This window comes from Pseudonaja textilis, chromosome Z, assembly GCF_049901715.1.
Source record: "Pseudonaja textilis isolate UNSWEBS1 chromosome Z, rPseTex1.2, whole genome shotgun sequence".
Classification (NCBI taxonomy): Eukaryota; Metazoa; Chordata; class Lepidosauria; order Squamata; family Elapidae; genus Pseudonaja; species Pseudonaja textilis.
The window spans coordinates 124,820,597-124,839,803 of NC_142008.1; the positions used below are offsets into that span (position 1 = coordinate 124,820,597).

Sequence of the window (19,207 nt, forward strand, 5' to 3'; positions counted from 1 at the left end):
TGGTGAGGTAGGAACGATGGCCAAGCTGTTCTTGGACATCTGGAAGACCCTCACGACCCCTCAGATGTTCTGTATGGGGGCGGAGACGTCTATAGATAGAACAATCAGAAAAGTCAAACTAGAAGATTGAGTTGAATTGCAACCATTCGTTTAGTGATGGCTCCAAGTTACGGCGGTCCTGACAAAAAAGGGACTGTGAGCCGCTTTTCACCCTTATGATTGTGGCAGCATCCCTGCTGGGTGTGTTTGTGTGTGTGTGTGTCATGTGATCCAACTTGCTCCTGGTCGTTAAGTGAATCACCACCATCACTAAATGAAGCTGGCCTTCCCTGTTGACTTTGAAGGTCACTTAAGGGAATCACACGATCCCGGGATGAGGCAACCACCATAAATATGAGTCAGTGGTCAAATTAGGCTCACAGAACCAAGGGGAAAGCTGCGACAGTCTTAAGAGTGAAAAAATGGTATCCTGAATCTCTTTTTTTTTTTGTGCCGTTGCAAATTCGGTCGCTAAATGAATTCTGGTAAGTCGAGGACTACCCATTACTCTTCAATATCTTCATTAACAACTTAGATGAGGGAATAGAAGGGGAACTTGCCAAATTTGCAGATGATACTAACCTGGCAGGAATAGCCAACACCCAAGAAGATAGGCTCAAGATCCAGAGGGATCTTGACAGACTTGAACCCTGGACCGTATCTAACAAAAGGAAATTCAGTGTAGAGAAAAGTAAAGTCCTACACTTAGGCAAGAAAAACCCAAAGGACACATATAATCTGGGTGAAACCAGGCTCAATAGCAGTAACTGGGAGAGGGATCTTGGAGTCTTAGTGGACATCCAGCTAAATAGGAGCCAGCCATGTGCAGCAGCAGCCAAAAAAGCTAATGCAATCCTAAGTTGTATTAACAGAAGGATACAATCTAGATCAAGTACTAATACCCCTCTGTAAAGCCTTAGTAAGGCCACACCTAGAGTACTGCATCCAGTTTTGGTCACCACACTATAAAAAAGATGTTGAGACTCTAGAAAAAGTGCAGAGAAGAGCAACCAGGACGATTAGGAGACTGGAGACTAAAACATACGATGAACGGTTGCAGGAACCGGGCCATGCTAATCTAGGGAAAAGAAGGACCAGGGGAGACAGGAGAGCGGCCTTCCAATATTTGAGGGTCTGCCCCAGAGAGGAGGAGGGGGTCAAGCTATTTTCCAAGATACATGAAGGCCAGACAAGGAACAATGGATGGAAACTGACCAAGGAACTAGAAATAAGGGCGGATTTTCTGAACAATCAACCCATGGAACAGAAGTTGCTCTCGGAAGTTGTGGGAGCTTCATCCCTGGAAGCTTTCAAGAAGATATTGGATTGCACAGGAGGAGGAGGGGGCATGGCATGGCATGGCATGGGGGGGGAGGCAAAAGGGGAGGGGGCCTGGGGTTTTACAGGATGCAGCTGCCCGAGGGACCCGTGCTAGTTAGGAGTCCCAACCAGGGTGTGCCCAGCCTGGCTGCATTCAAATGCCAGGAAGTTTCTGAGCTGGTGTGCAACAGCTCGCTTTGGGTGTGCGCTGCAATGGTGAGTCATCTTCCCGTGGTCTCGGTAGCATAATCGGAGGGCACGCACGAACCTTGGTGCCACGTCACACAGAGCAGTGGTTCCTCAAAATTGCACCCTTGAAGATAGGTGGGCTACCACGCCCAGAATTCCCTAGTTAATGTGATTTAAGTTGAGTGGATTAGCCTCTTCCAGCTCAGATCATATTTGGGACAAAGGCAATCTCCCCAATCTTTTGGGCTAACATCCTAACCCTCCGTGTCCCCCAAAGACACAACCCCCCAGTCCCCGAAATCCTAATCTCCTTAATTTGCAGAAAAAATGAAGACGTGTATCTTAAAATAATGTTAGCTTTATTAAGGTGAGCCCAGGCGATACAATACAGCCTTCGTTTCATTTCGGCCCCCGTGACTTGAATAATTTGAGGGCGCGGTTTCTTTCTTTGGGGTCCACTCCAACTCCTTCCACTTCTCTCCCCCCCCCGGTCAGTAAGGACCCAGCCTTTGGGGGAGGGGCGTTTCGCTTTAAAGACCTCCGCGTCTCCCTTTAAGCAACCCGGTTCAAGGTTGCCTGCAACCATTTTGCCAAAAGAAAAATAAACCAGAGCTCCCCCAACCAACAATTTCCATTCTAAACCCAGTCCTCGACTTACGACCAAAACAGAGGCCAGAATCTCAGGAGGTCGTTAAGTGAGTCGCGCCCGGCGCTATTGCCTTCTTTTTGCCTGTCCAGCGAATCGCTGTTCTTCAGTGAATCCCACGGTCATTAAGTGAATTGGGGTTTTCCCCGTTGACTTGAATTGTCTGAAGGTTGCAAAAAAGGGGGTTACGAGTCCCCGGGACATTGCCACTGTCGTAAAGGTGAGTCGGTGGCCAAGCGTCCAAATTTTGATTGCCGTAGGGTTGCCGCGACGGTTGTAAGTGTGAAAAATGGTTGTTATCTCTTTTTTTCAGTGCCGTTGTAAGTTTGAACGGTCGCTAAATGAACTGTTGTAAGTCGAGGACTTCCTGTGTTTTCCTGCTAGGAATGTCCCCCCTCTTTTTTTCTCAATTGTTCAGCCACAGGTAAAAAGCAGCTGTCTTATTAAGACCCCTTCCACAGGATGACTTTTCAAGGCGCTAGACCTTATTGTTCCTTCCTTTCTCCCCGCAGCAATATCAAACCTATCCTATTAAACACCCAGAGAGGCTCCTCGGCCAAAATTTAAACAGCCACAGGGCATTGGCACAAAGGAACAACCAACTCCCCCCACCCCCACCCCAAAATATATATATTAAAAATAAAATTAAAAAAATTAAAATAAAGACAGAATGCTAGAAAGAAAACATTATTCAGCCAGCAAAATAATGCAGAAAAAGGACAGGATAGTAAATCAGATATTTAAAAAAAAAAAAATCAAAGAAAGGAAGCCAAACCATGATTTATCAGCCTTCCTCTATCCAAAAACCTCCAAATATCATCTTTTCCCTTGTGGAGTGGAATCTGGGCAACCGAATGGGGCTAGCAGAGTGTTTACTGGCCGGATGCCCTTCCTGTCACCAGTGCGGAGTTTTTTTGTTCGGCAGATATATTCTCATTGTGTCCAGAGGGAGAAATATCTACCTCCACCTAAGGATCGAACTCACAGCACCCCTAATTGTGGGGCGAGGGCTCCACCTCTGGGCCATTGCACCGCTTCAAAAACCTCTGGGTATGTTGGACTACAAACTCCGTTGTCCCCAGGCTGGGCTTCCCACGGAGTTGAAGGAAGGTTGTCTGAAGCGACGGGGCCAAAACCGGCTTCAAATAGATCGCCGGTTTCTGGTTTGGAGGCAGGTATCAGATCCTGGGGTATCTCCACGAACTATTTTGGGAGGTGGGCTTGTGTCCAGTGTGTGTGTGTGTGTGTGTGTGTGTGTGTGGTTTATCGGGTAGGGGGCACTGCTATTGAATGTGAATTGGGCAAACCCAATCCCACCCTTGCCCCCCTGTTTCCAAATAAACCAGCATTCTTGGTTTAAATCCGCCTTTCCATTCCTTTTTCCCTCCATGGAGCCTTTCCTCTCTTTCTAGAGATGTTTCAATGTTGCCCCCCACCCCAAATTTCCTGCAAAATAAAAAGGGGGGGGCTCGGAAAGAGCAAAACCCACTGCCCCAATATCGCCCCGCCCTCCTCAATTTCCCGACATTGAACAAATCAAAAAATTGAAAATACAACCCGTGACGGGATTCAACCGGTGTAACTACAGGTCCGCCTGAATTGTACTGTTACCGGGTGAATGCCCACTGATGAATACAATAGAAACAGGTGGGAATTCTACGTTCAGACCGGTTCTATAGACCCGGTTGTTATGATTCTGCGCCGTTTGGAGAACTGTCTAATGGTGGCCCTGGCTGGCCCCATTTAAAGCTCCCCTCATTCTCCAAAGATTGGGGGGGGAGGGGATAATTCTGGGACAAGCCTCGATTCCCATCGTCCCCCACCAACCAGCAATGGGAAAGATGGGAATTGTAGTTGCAGCGGGAAAGACTGGCACAAGGTGCTGAGCGACTACCAGCTTTTGTAGGTAGTCCTCGGACTTACAACTCCAATTGGGGGCCAGGATTTCCACCGCTGTGTGAGGAGGTCGTTAAATGAGTCATGTCTGATTTTTTTTTTTTTTGCAACCTGCTTTGCCACGATGATTAAGCCAAATCCCTCTGGCCATTAAGTGAATCGCGCCCAGTTTTGTAACCTCCTTCTTCCTCACGGCGGTTGGTTAAGCAAATAATTGCGGCTGTTAAGCAAATCAGCCGGTCATTAAGCGAATCCAGATTTCTCAATTGCCTTGACTGGTCAGAAGGTCGCCAAAAAGGAGAATGGCAGGGACCCCGGGACGCTGAAAATGTCATAAATAGGAGTCGGTGGCCAAGCGTCTGAATTTTGATCACGTTTAGTGCTGCTGTAGCTTAGGACGGTCATTAAAAGGAACCATTGTAAGTCGAGGACTGCCTGCACCGCAAAAGGTGGCACGTGCAAAAAAGGGTGGAATTTTTTCTCCATTCTCGAAACGCGAAGGGTCAGATCCCTTCCTGGCCCAGAAACCAGCAATCGTGGTTTGGGACGATAAGGATTCCCGGCCTTCAGCAGATGGTGGCGTATGGGCCATCCAGCACCTGGTAGCGGATCTTGGTGTTGGTGACGGCACCGTGTTTCTGCCGCAGGTGCAGGCGCAGCTGGCTCTTGTGGCGGAAGCGCACACGGCACTGCTCGCACTGCGGAGAAGAAAGATTGGGGGGGTTGTTAAAGGGGGCCAAGCAATGGCGGAGCTGGTCAGGTGGGGTCTGGCTGGTTTTCTGGGAGACGTTTCATGACCCGACTGGGTAATATCATCAGTGCAAAGAAGGGTGAGGGGTTTGCGGAGAGGAGGAGGAGGAGGATTGGGGTTGGGGTCCTTGGTGGCCTCTGAGATTGGTGGTTTTCTTGGAGACGTTTCGTGACCCAACTAGGGAACGACATGGAAGGAAGTGAGGTATGTGGAGAGGAGGAGGAGGAGGAGGAGGAGGGGGGAAGGAGGAGGAGGAGGAGGAGGAGGAGGAGGAGGAGGAGGAGGAGGAGGAAGACTATGGGGTCCTTGGTGCTCTCTGAGCTGGGTGGTTTTCTTGCAGACGTTTCGTGACCCAACTAGGGAACGACATGGAAGGAAGTGAGGTATGTGGAGAGGAGGAGGAGGGAGAGGGGAGGAGGGGAAAGGAGGAGGAGGAGGAGGAGGAGGAGGAGAAGGAGGAGGAGGAAGACTATGGGGTCTTTGGTGCTCTCTGAGGTTGGTCATTTCCCTGCAGACATTTCATGACTCAAATAGGGAACATCATCAGTGCTAGAAGGGAGCGGGTTTGTGGAGATGAGGAGGAGGAGGATGGGAAGCGGGATGAGGAGGGGCAAGGAGAAGAAAGAGGAGGAGGATTGTGGGGGTCCATGGTGCTCTCTGAGCCGGGTGGTTTCCTTGCAGACGTCTCATGACCCAATTAAGGAACACCATCAGTGCCAGAGGGTGGCGGCGTTTGCGAAAGAGGAGAGGGAAGAGGAGGAGGAGGAGGAAGACTGAGGAATTCTGGGAGTTGAAGTCCACCCACCAAATTGGCAAGGCTGAGAAACACCCTTCTAATGTCATCACTCGACATAACTTGCTTCCTCGTCTCATAGAGCCCTGATGATGGTACTTAGCTTGGCAGCGAGACGTCTCCCAGAAGCAAGCCAAACTGGGTGACCCCAAGACCTGAACCCTGAGCTCCCTCCCTCCAGCCCCCTCGATTCTTCCCCCTCCCCACTGTTCCCTTTAAGCCTCGCTCCCAAGAGCCCACCCTCCATTCAACCACAGAGAACTGAGAGGCCCAACCTCGCTCAGTTTCCCCTCCCCCGGCCTGTTTTTCCCCCCTCCCCAAGTTCTCAATGGGGCAGCTGCACGCCCCCCCAGGGGAAAGACACCCCCTTTCGTCGCTCACATGATAAGGCTTCTCCCCGGTGTGGATGCGGAGGTGGCTTTTCAGGGTCTGCAGGTGTCGGAAGCGGGTGCCACAGGTGCCACAGGGGTAAGGCTTCTCGCCCGTGTGGATCAAGACGTGGGCTCGGAGATGCGCCACCTAGAAAGGGGGGGGAGGGCACAATGGGGAGGAACATCCAATGAAGCCCCCTCCCCGCACGCTTCCATAGGGTACATTAACCTGCAAAGGTGGAACGGTTGGAAGGAGATTCAGCCGGTTCGCCAAGCTGCTCAGAAAATTAGCAACCAGGTCTCCCGAACCGGTGTGAACCATCTGAATGCCACCATTGGCCCATTGATACCTGGGACAGTGAGGGCTAACCTTTTCGTCGCCATGTGCCGAAAGTGTGCCCATATGCGCATCCCTGCACACACGTCTGCCTACACACATAATGCAAGGCGCATGCACCCTCTCCTACTTCCCTCCTCACTCGTGCTTATATGACGCCCCCTGCACTCCCCTACCCTCCATACATGCCCCCCCCGGTGCCCTGAAACTGGCCCGAAAAACAGCTGCAGGGAGACCTACTAGGCCCAAAATGGGGTGTGTGGGGGGTTCACTGTGCCCCCTCCTGGGAGCAAACATGGGCAGTGGGGGGGCCACACTGAACTCCCCCACACACCCCATTTTGGGCCTAGTAGACAGTGGTGGGATTCAAATTTTTTTTACTACCGGTTCTGTGGGCGTGGCTTGGCTTGGTGGGCGTGGTTTGGTGGGCGTGGCAGGGGAAGGACCCTGTAAAGTCTCCATTTGCACCCCACTCCAGGGGGAGGATACTGCAAAATCCCCATTTCCTCCCCACCCCACTAACCTGCTTTCCAGCTCCGTTCTCCTGTGCAGGGCAACCAAGGAAGACCCAGCCGATCAGCTGGGACTCGATGGGGAATAGATGGGGGCGGGGCCAGTCAGAGGTGGTATTGGCCGGTTCTCCAAACTACTCAAAATCTCCGGTACCGGTTCTCCAGGACTGGTCAGAACCTGCTGGCTACCCACCTCTGCTAGTAGGCCTCTCTGCAGCCGTTTTTTGGCCCAGTTTCGGCTGCAGAGTGCTGCAGGAGGCCATGAGGCGGGGGGTGGTGGCGGCGTATACGGCCCGTTTTAGCCACCAGAGGCACCGCGGACCAATCCCTTAATATTTCCAAGCTGGCCCCGCCCACAGGATTTAAGCACCCTGCAGGCTGTATTGGTCCGGCAGGCCTTGGATTTGATGCCCCTGTCATAGAGCCTCCATAATCAGGGATAGTCTACCTCCGAAGAGCACACCGCAAGACAGGTCGACGCACCCCCAAAAAGCAGGATGCTTGATAAATGGGGTCTTGTTTTTTGACATGTGGAGCAGTCCAGATGTTGTTTCATTTTATATTATTTCGTTTCAATTCAACTCATTTTAAATAAAATAAAACTCTTTTGAGCCACTGAGCAATTGTGTCGTTTCAGTTTTAAATTAAATCATTTCAGTTTTAAATTTTTGGACTCACTGATCAATCCAGATTTTTGATTCGTTTCGTTTCGTTTTTAAATAAAAATAAAATAAACAAACTTTTTGGACCCACTGAGCAATCCTGATTTTCACATTTTATGGATTTTATTATTTCTGCAAACAAACTTTTTTTTTTGACCCACTGCTTTTATTTCGTTTTATTTATAAGTAAAATAAGCTCTGCCATTTCCACATTCTTGTGTTTTTAAAGGGATTGTTTTGCAAAGGATGTTACTCTGCAAACTTTTGGGTTTGCAAATGATCCCCTCCTGGATAAGCTGAGAAATAAATTTAAAAAAACATACTTTTGAAATAAATTTTTAAAAAACATACTTTTGAACAAACTCCTGACATGAGTAGGAACATCTCAAAAAAAGAAGAAAAAAAAACATCCAAATTTTAGGAGCCGCCCTATCCCTTGAGTAAAAAAAAAAGGGAGATTTGTAGTGGCAGCAGCCATTTTGACTTTTTTGACCTACAGGGCACACTTATCGAGTGTGATTCCCCAGGGGGGTCTCCTTACCTGTACAAAACGAGCCCCGCACATCTCACACTTGTAGGGTTTCTCTCCGGAGTGAATGCGCAAGTGCGTCTTGAGGTTAGCCGGCCGGTTAAACTGGGCCCCACAGATGGCGCAATGGTAGGGCTTCTCCCCTGTTAGAACACAGTAGGGGGAGGGGGCTTGGAGCATCAAACCCACCCATTGGCCCTTTGCTCTGTCCATCTAACGGGTTGTAGATCAGTGGACTCCAACTCCCAGAATTCTGAGAGTTGAAGTCCACCCAACTAAGGAACAAAAACTTCGGTCGTTTCCCACGCAGTCCAACCACAGCACCACCCCTCACTTGGTCTTGAGGTGCACAAGCGTGTGCCCATGTGCCCTTTGCACGCCCACCTGCGTGCAAGGATTGGTGGCTTGCCAGGTTGCCCTTGCAACGGAAGGCGGAGCTGCAGAAATGGCATTTGTAGGGTTTCTCCTCTGTCCCCTGGCCGGCGGGTGGGCTGCCTCCCTCTTCTTCATCCTCTTCTTGGAGATATTGCAGATCACAGGCCTGGCAGCTGGAGGATCTACTGTCTGGGGAGCAAGGAAAGAAATGGACACCATCTGTCTCTTCCTCTCTCTCTCTCTCTCTCCCTCTCTCTTTTGCTCCCTCTCTCTTTCTCTCTCGCACACACACACACTCTCTTTTCTTTCTCTCTATCATCCATCTATCATCCATCATCTATTTCTGTCTATCATCTATCTGTCATCTCTCTCTCTTTCTCTCTCTTTCCATCTAGCCGTCTGCCTGCCTGCTGCCTGCCTGCCTATTATCTATCTATCTATCTATCTATCTATCTATCTATCATCTATCTATCTATCTATCTATCTATCTATCTATCTATCTATCTATCTATCTATCTATCTATCTATGCATCCATCTATCTGTCTATGCATCTATCTATCTATCTATCTATCTATCTATCTATCTATCTATCTATCTATCTATCTATATCTAACATCTGTCTATCATTTATCATCTATCAATATATATCTATATATCTATCTGTCTATTAATCAATCCTATCTATCATCTACATCTATCACCTCTCTCTGACTATCTTCCTATCTATTTAGCCGCCTTCATTTATTATGCGTCTATCTACCTATCTATCATCTGTTTGTATCCATCTACAAATCTATCTGTGTATACATCTATCATCTCTGTCTATCTTTCTATCTATGTCTGTCTGTCTATCTATCTATCTATCTATCTATCTATCTATCTATCTATCTATCTATCTATCTATCTACCCATCCATCCATCCATCGATCCATCGATCCATCCATCGATCCATCGATCCATCCATCCATCCATCCATCCATCCATCCATCCATCCATCCATCCATCCATCCATCCATCTATCTATCTATCTATCTATCTATCTATCTATCTATCTATCTATCATGAATCATGTATCTCTATTTTAATATTTTCCTAGATGCAAACGCTTTTGGCATCAGCCCAACAATTTTTTGGGGTGGGGGTGGGGAAGAGACCTAGGCCCTCTGCACATGCCTCCAAAACTCTCATTTTTATGTTACAGGCTGGCTAGGGCCAGGCACAAACACAGGTGGACATGGCTATTTGTTTAGCTATTGTTCAACGTTACAATGGCACTAAAAAAAAAAAAAATGGTTCACAACGAAGTCTTTTGTTTCCTGGCATTTACGGCCGGGAGGGGGTCCTTCTCTCTGGGCAGCCTGCCCCCCACCCCGATGTAGGCGGGGGGGCCCTCTGACCTCCAGAAAGTGGGGCAGAAATCCCCTCCCCCCACTTAGACACCCCCCTCTTTCCCCCCCATGTCCCCGACTCACCGGAACTGCAGCCGTCTCCTCTTTGTGCGGGCTGAGAAGAGAGTTTTATGGGCGCCAGGTTGCAAATGGAGCACTGGCGGTCAGCCAGAGGCCTCCTGTGGGGGGAGAGGACGGGGGGTCAGCCCAGTCCAGATCCCAGGTCCCAAGCTCGACTGGGCCCCGCTGGGCCCTAAGTACCCCAATGGCACCCTTCCCAGTTGGTCCCTCCCCCACCTCTTAACCCCAAAGAGGCACGACCCTAATTTAATGTACCCCCAAACTTCTTGGCCCCTGCAAAGCCCCAAACTCCAAAACGAGGACCCCGAGCAGGGAAAGAAAGGAGTGGCACTCTGCACATGTCAAGGAGGGGCTACCCTCCAACTATGACACTTACACTCAGGGGTGGGGAGGGCTGCTAACCGGTTCGCCCCGGTTCAGGCGAACCGGTTGCTACTTTTATGGGCCGTTTTATGGTCAGTTCGATGAACCAGCAAATCCCACATCTATCTATCTATCTATCTATCTATCTATCTATCTATCTATCTATCCATCCATCCAGGGATGGGCTGCTACCAGTTTGAACTGGTTCTAATTAACCGGTTTTTAATTTTAGGGCCAGTTTGGCGAACCGGAAGGCTCAAGGAAGGCCTCGGGAGCCCGGGGAGGGCGAAAATGCCCCCTCCGCTGTGGTGCAGGAGGACGAATAAGCCACGCCCACCATGGCCACACCCACTCAGCAACCAGGCAGAGAACCGGGGGGCTAAATTTTCGAAGCCCACGCTGCTCCCATCTGAACTTTGGGAACGACCCTTCCTAATATCCCTTCTCCAGCTGGTGGGATCCGTGACCCAAATCAAAAGTGCAAAATTGTGGGGGGGGGAGCCCTCTGTACGTGCTCAGAGGTCCTCTTGCCATGATGTCGGTGGGGGAGGGGGAGCAGGGGTTCAGCTCTCACCTGGGGGTGGGGCTTCCTTCTGCAGAGCGGCTGGATTGTCCCGCCTCGCCCAATGAGCTGTCCTCCGCCTGGTGCGTCGTGGAATTGAGGACGATAATGCGGGACTTCTTCCAGTTGCAAATTTTGAGGTCGGGGATCGGGGTGCAGCCACTGGATTCGGCAGGGGAGGCCGGGTGACCCGCCGGGAAAAGATCCCCGGCTCCCGGGGATTGGACAGATCCCACTTCCTTCTCCGGAGGGCAGAAGGATGAAGGCTGCGGGGCCCCTTCGGTGGTGGCCCCATGGGCAAAAGGCCCCGCGATGGAGTCTTGTCGCCGTGATGGTACGTCTTCCAGCGGCTGGGCCATTTGGGACTGGGGGTTCAGGGGGGGCAGCAGGAAGGTGAGCCGGTCATAGCTGAAGGGATCACACAGATGGATGGGTTAGGAGGCTCAGTCAGGGATCCTCTCCGACCCCCCAATCCCCAAATGCTACAGATAAATCTTTGACTTGCAACCACAATTGAACCCCAAAATTTCTCTTGTTAAGTGAGACATTTATTGAAAGTCAATTTCTTCAAGAAGTGAGGGGAGCCGAATGTCAACTCATAAAATATTTCTATGGCCTTTTTAGAGTTGCCAACCAAAAGGGAGTGGGGAGTAGTGCAGCAACTTGGAAATCGAAAGTGCATTCCATACGGAAGTTTTTCAAAGGAAGTAACTAGGTGACTGAAGTTTCTGCCACGGTAAATTCTAGGCAGTTATGATGATCTAACTCAGTTTGTCTCAATCTTCTTTACCACTTTAAGATGGAAGGGATTTCAACGGTCAGAATTCTTTGCTGGCTGGGGAATTCTGGGAGTTGAAGCCCACCCTCTTAAAGCAGACTAGCTGGGGAGTTCTAGGAGTTGAAGCCCACCCTCTTAAAGCAGACTAGCTGGGGAATTCTGGGAGTTGAAGCCCACCCTCTTAAAGCAGACTAGCTGGGGAATTCTGGGAGTTGAAGCCCACCCCTCTTAAAGCAGACTAGCTGGGGAATTCTGGGAGTTGAAGCCCACCCCTCTTAAAGCAGACTAGCTGGGGAATTCTGGGAGTTGAAGCCCACCCCTCTTAAAGCAGACTAGCTGGGGAATTCTGGGAGTTGAAGCCCACCCTCTTAAAGCAGACTAGCTGGGGAGTTCTGGGAGTTGAAGTCCACCTCTCTTAAAGCAGACTAGCTGGGGAAGTCTAGGAGTTGAAGCCCACCTCTTAAAGCAGACTAGCTGGGGAATTCTGGGATTGGAAGCCCACCCTGTTAAAGCAGACTAGCTGGGGAATTCTGGGAGTTGAAGCCCACCCCTCTTAAAGCAGACTAGCTGGGGAATTCTGGGAGTTGAAGCCCACCCCTCTTAAAGCAGACTAGAAGGGGAATTCTGGGAGTTTAAGCCCACCCCTCTTAAAGCAGACTAGCTGGGGAATTCTGGGAGTTGAAGCCCACCCCTCTTAAAGCAGACTAGCTGGGGAATTCTGGGAGTTGAAACCCACCCCTCTTAAAGCAGACTAGCTGGGGAAGTCTAGGAGTTGAAGCCCACCCCTCTTAAAGCAGATTAGCTGGGGAATTCTGGGAGTTGAAACCCACCCTCTTAAAGCAGACTAGCTGGGGAATTCTAGGAGTTGAAGCCCACCCCTCTTAAAGCAGACTAGCTGGGGAATTCTGGGACTGGAAGCCCACCCTCTTAAAGTGGCCCAATTTGAGACCAGCTGGTCGAATCCCTTACCAGGAACCCAATGTGTGCTGGGAACGCTGGGAATTGTAGTCTCCGCGCGCGTCCCGAGGGCTCCAGATCGGAGGCAACCCACCTTCTATCCCTAGAAGCCGCTTAAATTCCCCTTTCTTTTTTTGAAAGCCAAGAATGGCTTTTCGTTCTCTCTTTTTTTAAAAAAATAACCTCTCCTGTCCTATTCCAGATGTTCCTCTCACCTTCCCCGATTCAAGAGAACCTCCTTCCCTGTCCACTTGGACTTTTGTTGGTCCCCCTTCCCCCCTTAAATCCTCTCTCCCCAGGGTACCTGGCCTGGAGGAAACGGTGACAACTTTGGACTACATGTTCCATCTGCAAATAAGAGGCGGCGACCAGCACCGCGGGCGCCGTGCCTGGGCTGAGCAGGAGGCGGGAGGTGTACATGAAATCCAGGAGGGCTTGGAAGCCCACCGGCTCGATGGAACTGGGGAGGGTCAGTACGCTGAGTTGGTGGCCTCCGTGGCCCAGGAAAACCGAATAAAAGAAGCCACTGTCGGAGAAAGAGGCAGGAAGGAAGGGTCAAAACCGAGGACCGTCCAGCCGTGTCCGTCTCAAAGAGAGAGGACTACAAATCCCATACGCCTGGCGCTTGCCTCGGGCCCCTGCGGCTAGAAATTTCCTGCAGGACTTCCATATACTGCAGGGATGAATAAATAAAAAAATAAAAAAATTTTTTTTGAAAAAAAGTTAAAACACAAAATCCCGACGATTAAAAAAAAAAAATTAAAAAAAAGGAACGCAAAACAACACCCATCACACACACACAGACACACACACACACACACACACACACACACGTAGTCCTCGACTTCACGACGAACAACGGAGCCCAACATTTCCATGGCTAAGAGAGACGTGAAGTCAGCCTTGCCCCGTTTTAGGACCTTTCTTGCCAGCGTGGTTAAGTGAATAGCTGCCGTTGTTAAGTGAGACATGTGGTTGCTAAGCGAATCTGGCTTCCCGATGGACTCGGCTTGTCAGAAGGTCGCAAAAGAAGATCACGTGATGCGACCGTCATAAATACGAGTCCATTGCCAAGCATCTGGATTTTGATCCGGGGACCGGGGGAAATTGTTGCAATGGTCATTGGGGTGAAAAACGGCCGTAAGTCACTGCCAATGTCGAATGGCCACTAAATGAACTGTCGTAAGTCAAGGACTAGCTGTAGAAACACTCTTTTCTTAGATTGGGAATCCCACCTTCTATGTTTCTAACTACATGGGACACTCCCACAGTAGTCCTGGGTTCAGGAGTGGCCTGCTACGGGTTCGCACTGGTTCAAGCAAACTGGTTGCTAATTTTATCATTTTTTAAATTTTTTTTAAATTTTTAACATACAATTAATCCATTCCATTTCAATTGTGGGTCAATCAGCTACATATTTCATGTGGTTAACAATTACTAATAATATTCTTCCTAACGGTATAACCATATAATAACCACATTCCCATGTATATAATATAAGTAATATTCAGTATATCTACTACACTAGTTTCTCTTGTCGCTTTCTAATGACATCTAATCCATTTTAATTAATTTTATTTTCTAGCCATTGATAAAAACAAGGCCCATTCGATGTAATATTCAAATTCTCCTTTTTAAAAAAATTTCTAACGTTAATCTATTCATTTCTGCACATTCAAATACTTTCTCAGTTATTTTTCCCTCTGTCGGTATTTTATCACTTTCCCAATTTTGAGCAAATACAATTCTAGCTGCTGGTAACACCTTGTAATTAAGTATATTTTTTTTCTTTACGATAGCCTTCCTAATTAAAAAATATTTCAGGCTTCAAATTTTATCTTTGCTAAATAATTTGCTAAAATTTTTGAAGCCCACCCCTGCCTGGGGTTCAAATTCTGCACCGTGCCCCCCCCTTTGCATCGGCATGGCTGCTTCTGGAGAGGACCGCCCCCCCAACCTGGTTTACATGTCCAGAGACCCCACTGGACCTTCTCCAGACCGTGTGTCATGCCCCTGTCGGAGTCTGAATCTGAGGAGGAAGACGAACTGCTGACAGAGAGCGGGAGAGGGTTGGCCGGGAACGGCAAAGGCCGGCTGGGCAGAGCAGGGGAGAGGTAGAACAAGGGAGAGAAAGTTCAAGAGGGACGCCAGCCCTCTTCATCCTAGGGCAGCGACGGCTAACCTTTTTGTCGTTGAGTGCCAAAAGTGTGCACATATGTGCGTGCCTCTACGCATAATACAATGCGCACTCACCCCCTCCCACTTGCCCCGCGAGGGACCCCACCCGTGCTCCCCATCCCCGTACAAGCATGTGTGACCTCCCTGTGCCCCATTTTGGGCCTAGTAGGCCTCCTGAAGCCTTCTGGGAGCAAAAACGGGGCAAAGGGGGTTCAGCCCCCCGTGGCCTGTTTTTGCTCTCAGGAGGCTGCAGTGAGATCTACTAGGCCCAAAATGGGGAACATGGGAGGCTGCGCTGCACCCCGTGCTCCCCCTGCTCCCACACATGCACAAGGGACCCCATGCTCCCTGGGCATGCGCATCTTCTGCATGAGCCCTGCCCTCCCCGCATGCGCAGCAGAGACCTAATAATCAGCGGGCTGGCGGGAGGCACGCGAGCATGTGCGGAGGAGCTGAGCTGGGGCGATGGCTCGCATGCCCGCAGAGAGGTCTCCGCATGCCACCTGTGCCATAGGTTCGCCATCATGGTCCTATGGCACGCAGGAAGGAATGGAGAAGAGAGCCACGTGGGTTGCATGGCTTACAGGGGAGGAAAGGGCCCTGATTCCCTTCATCAGCCACCCCTGAGAAGACAGTTTATAAGAGAAGCAGGCTGGGTGAGGCACGTTGCTGGGAGCAAGCGTGACTTTATCTTGTGCTGTCGTTGCTTATCTGTGTTCTTGGCATCTTCCCAACCGTGTTGTTTTATTCATGTCTGGAATTCTTGCTCCTGCTCTGCCAAACTAATTACTTCAGTTTGGCTTGATTGGACTTTAAGTTACAGTTTGTGCTGACCACGTTTTGGACTTGACTCTCTGCAGCCGAAAGCTGTTCTTGGGAGAGTTTTTCTCCAGCCCCAAAGGTAACCAGGACCTTGGTGGCAAAGTCTGGAGCTAATAAAGTGATTCCTACTTATTATCTGGCTGTGTTGTCTTTGTGCCACGCCCCTTTGGGTAATCACACCTTGTTCTGCCAGCGCCCACCTGTGGGGGGAAGTCTCACCTGCAAGCTGTCAGGACAGCCTTATGGGCTTGCAAGGGGCAGCCCCCCACCTGCAAGGTGACGTCGGTCAGGATCCGTCGCTTCCGCAGCTCGTTCAGGTTGGCCAAGATGTCACTGGAGTGGCGGGTGAATTCGCGGACGTAGCTGGCGGGGCTGGGCTGGGCCATGGCTCCTGGAGGGGGGGAAGAGGGGAGGGGGGGACTCTCAGGCCCATGTGCCACAAACCTTGGCAGCTTGAAGATGGCTGGACTTCCACTCCCAGAATTCCCCAGCTGTTTGTTTGTTTACTTTGCTGGAATCAAGATCTATTACATCTTATTGCATTGCCGCCGTCTATTAAGAAAGTTATCCGGTCAAAAAGATGTGACAAAAGGTCATTTAGCCATATTTCTATATTCAGGAGACTCCAACCTTGGCAACTACAAGACCTGTGGACTTCAATTCCCAGAATTCCCCCAGTCAGCTCTTATTTTTTAAAAACTTTGCTGAATTATAGATATACTGAAGTATAAGATATATTACGGCATTCCCACCGTCTATTAAGAAAGTTTCCCCAACCCAAAATGCGATAAAGCAGGTAGTCTAGCCACATTTGTTCCTGCTGTATTCTGGTAAATCTTTGCTGGCTAGAGCTGGAAGGGACCCTGGAGGTCTTCTAGTCCAGCCCCCTGCACAAGCAGACAAATGGATGTCCCATCTCTTCTTAAAAACCTCAAGATGAGACAGAGAGATAGACGCAGATAGACAGGCATAGATTTATAGATAGCTAGAAAGAGAGAGAGAGAGAAAAGAGGGAAAGAAAGAAAAAGAAAGAAAGAAAGAAAGAAAGAAAGAAAGAAAGAAAGAAAGAAAGAAGGAGGGAGAGAAAATCAGAGGGCTGGAAGGGAACTCTAGGGGTCTTGTAGTCCAACCCCCGCTCAAGTAGGAGACCCTATAGATATGGATAAACAGACAGATAGACGGACGCAGACAGACAGGCATAGATTTATAGAAAGAGAGAGAGAGAAAGAGGGAGGGAGGGAGAAGGGAAGAAGAGAAAGAAAGAGAGAGAGAGAGAGAGAGAGAGAGAGAGAGAGAGAGAAAGAAAGAAAGAAAGAAAGAGGGAGGGAGGGAGGGAGAAGGGAGGAAGAGAAAGAGAGAGGGAGAAAGAAAGAAAGGGAGGGAGGGAGAAGGGAGGGAGGGAGAAAGAAAGAAAGAAAGAAAGAAAGAAAGAAAGAAAGAAAGAAAGAAAGAAAGAAAGAAAGAGGGAGGGAGACGGGAGGAAAAGAAAGAAAAAGATAAAGAAAGAAAGAGGGAGAGAGGGAGGGAGAAAAAAAAGAAAGGAAGGAAGGAAGGAAGGAAGGAAGGAAGGAAGGAAGGAAGGAAGAAAGAAAGAAAGAAAGAAAGAAAGAAAGAAAGAAAGAAAGAAAGAAAGAAAAGACAGGAAGGGAGCGGGAGGGAGGGAGAAGGGAGGAATAGAAAGACAGAGAGAGAGATAAAGAAAGAAAGAGGGAGGGAGGGAGAAAGAAAGAAAGAGAGAGAGAAAAAAAAGAAAGGAAGAAAAAGAAAGGAAGAAAGAAAAAAGAAAGAAAGAGGGAGGGAGGGAGAAGGGAGGAAAAGTAAGAAAGAGAGATAAAGAAAGAAAGGGGGGAGGGAGAAAGAGAGAGAGAGAGAGAAAGAAAGAGAAGAAAGAAAGAAAGAAAGAAAGAAAGAAAGAAAGAAAGAAAGAAAGAAAGGGGGCGGGAGGGAGGGAGAAGGGAGGAATAGAAAGAAAGAGAAAGAGACAGACAGAGACAGAGATAGAGAGAACCAGAAGTCTGGAAAGGAACTCTAGAGGTCTTGTAGTCCAACCCCTGCTCGAGTAGGAGACCCTATAGATATGGATAAACAGACGGATAGACGGACACAGACAGACAGGCATAGATTTATAGAAGGAGAGAGAGAGAGAAAGAAAGAGGGAGGGAGGAAGAGAGAAGGGAGGAAGAGAAAGAAAGAGAGAGAGAGAGAGAGAAAGAAAGAGAGAGAAAGAAAGAAAGAAAGAAAGAAAGAAAGAAAGAAAGAAAGAAAGAAAGAAAGAAAGAAAGAGGGAGAAGGGGGAGGGAGAAAGAAAGAGAGATAAAGAAAGAGGGAGGGAGGGAGAAAGAAAGAAAGAGAGAGAGAGAAAGAGAAAAAAGAAAGAAAGAAAAGAAAGGAAGAAAGAAAAAATGAAAGACAGAAAGGGAGCGGGAGGGAGGGAGGAGAAGGGAGGAAAAGAAAGAAAGAGAGAGAGAAAGAAAGAGGGTGGGAAGGAGAAGGGAAGGAGAGAGAAAGAGAGAGAGAAAATCAGAAGGCTGGAAAGGAACTCTAGAGATCTTCTAGTCCAACCCCGTGCTCAAGCAAGGGAGACCCTATCCCATTTCGGACCAACTACCATCCAATCTCTCCACAGATAGAGCACCCACAACTTCCGGTGGCGAGTAGTTCCCCTGGCTAAGGATTGTCTTGGTCCAGAAACTTCTACTTGGCCGGATGGCTCTTGGCGGATCTCCGCTCCCTTGACTCCCCACCCCATTCAGCCGAGTCCGCACGGATCCTAAGCCCCCCATCCCCAGGCTGGTCCCAACCAACCAACCCCGCCCCACACGGGTAGACCATGGCTTAAGCTACCAAACCAGCTTGGTTACAAGTCGCCGGGAGCTACCCTGCAGCTTCGTCCCCTAACGGTGGGGGTCCAGCCCCCTCCCCCAAATACTCACCCCTGTCCTGCAGGAGGACGGGGCTGCTGTTCCTGCCAGCAGGTGTAGGGTGCTTTGAGGTGGGAAGTGGGGAGGCAGAGATCCAGCTGGACCCCCAATCCCTTCCAGAGCCTTTTTGAGAACCAGCCTCAAATTTCCCTGCCTCCAGCGGGGTCTTTTATAACATACGGAGAGGTCGGGGGGGATGTGGGCGATGAAATAGGAAGGAAACTGACTGGGTGATGTCCAGCGCAGAAGGAGTGGGGTGGGTGTGACAAAGAGGAGCGGGTTTATTTATAGAGCTTTCAGGAAGAGGCCCGGAAGAGCTCAGGAAACTTTGGCTGGGCGCTATTGGTGGATGGGGGTCTCTGCCCCCCCGTCCCCAGAGATTAGAGCTTCACACACACACACACACACACACACACAGAGAGAGAGAGAGAGAGAGAGAGATCCTCAATTCTTCTCTGCAATTTGTTATAGATAGATAGACAGACAGACAGACAGACAGACAGACAGAGCGATAGATGGACAGACCGACAGACTGATAGACCGATAGACCGATAGATAGACCAATAGACAGACAGACAGACAGACAGACCGATAGATGGACAGAATGACAGATCAATAGACAGACAGGCAGACAGACCGACAGACAGACCGACAGACAGACAGACAGACAGACTGATAGACCGATAGACCGATAGACAGACAGACAGACCGACAGACCGACAGACAGACCGATAGA

At 49.4% G+C, this 19,207-nt stretch overlaps 1 protein-coding gene across 2 annotated transcripts; it reads right to left on the minus strand.

Moving 5' to 3' along the window:
• Nucleotides 1-1,890: 1,890 nt before the first annotated feature.
• On the minus strand, nucleotides 1,891-18,607 carry LOC113451336 (B-cell CLL/lymphoma 6 member B protein-like). 2 transcript variants are annotated; one of them, XM_087916431.1, is made up of 9 exons: nucleotides 18,484-18,607; nucleotides 15,770-15,941; nucleotides 12,855-13,076; nucleotides 10,828-11,223; nucleotides 9,894-9,988; nucleotides 8,430-8,609; nucleotides 8,058-8,188; nucleotides 6,016-6,153; nucleotides 1,891-4,788 (listed from the first exon to the last, which is right to left on the minus strand). In XM_087916431.1, the coding sequence occupies exons 2-9, from the start codon at nucleotides 15,934-15,936 to the stop codon at nucleotides 4,657-4,659; spliced, it is 1,461 nt and encodes a 486-aa protein (XP_087772557.1). In that variant the 5' UTR covers nucleotides 15,937-15,941; nucleotides 18,484-18,607; the 3' UTR covers nucleotides 1,891-4,656. The 2 variants fall into 2 exon arrangements, with proteins under 2 accessions (XP_087772557.1, XP_087772558.1); XM_087916432.1 differs by lacking the exon at nucleotides 12,855-13,076.
• Between the last annotated feature and the right edge of the window lie 600 nt (nucleotides 18,608-19,207).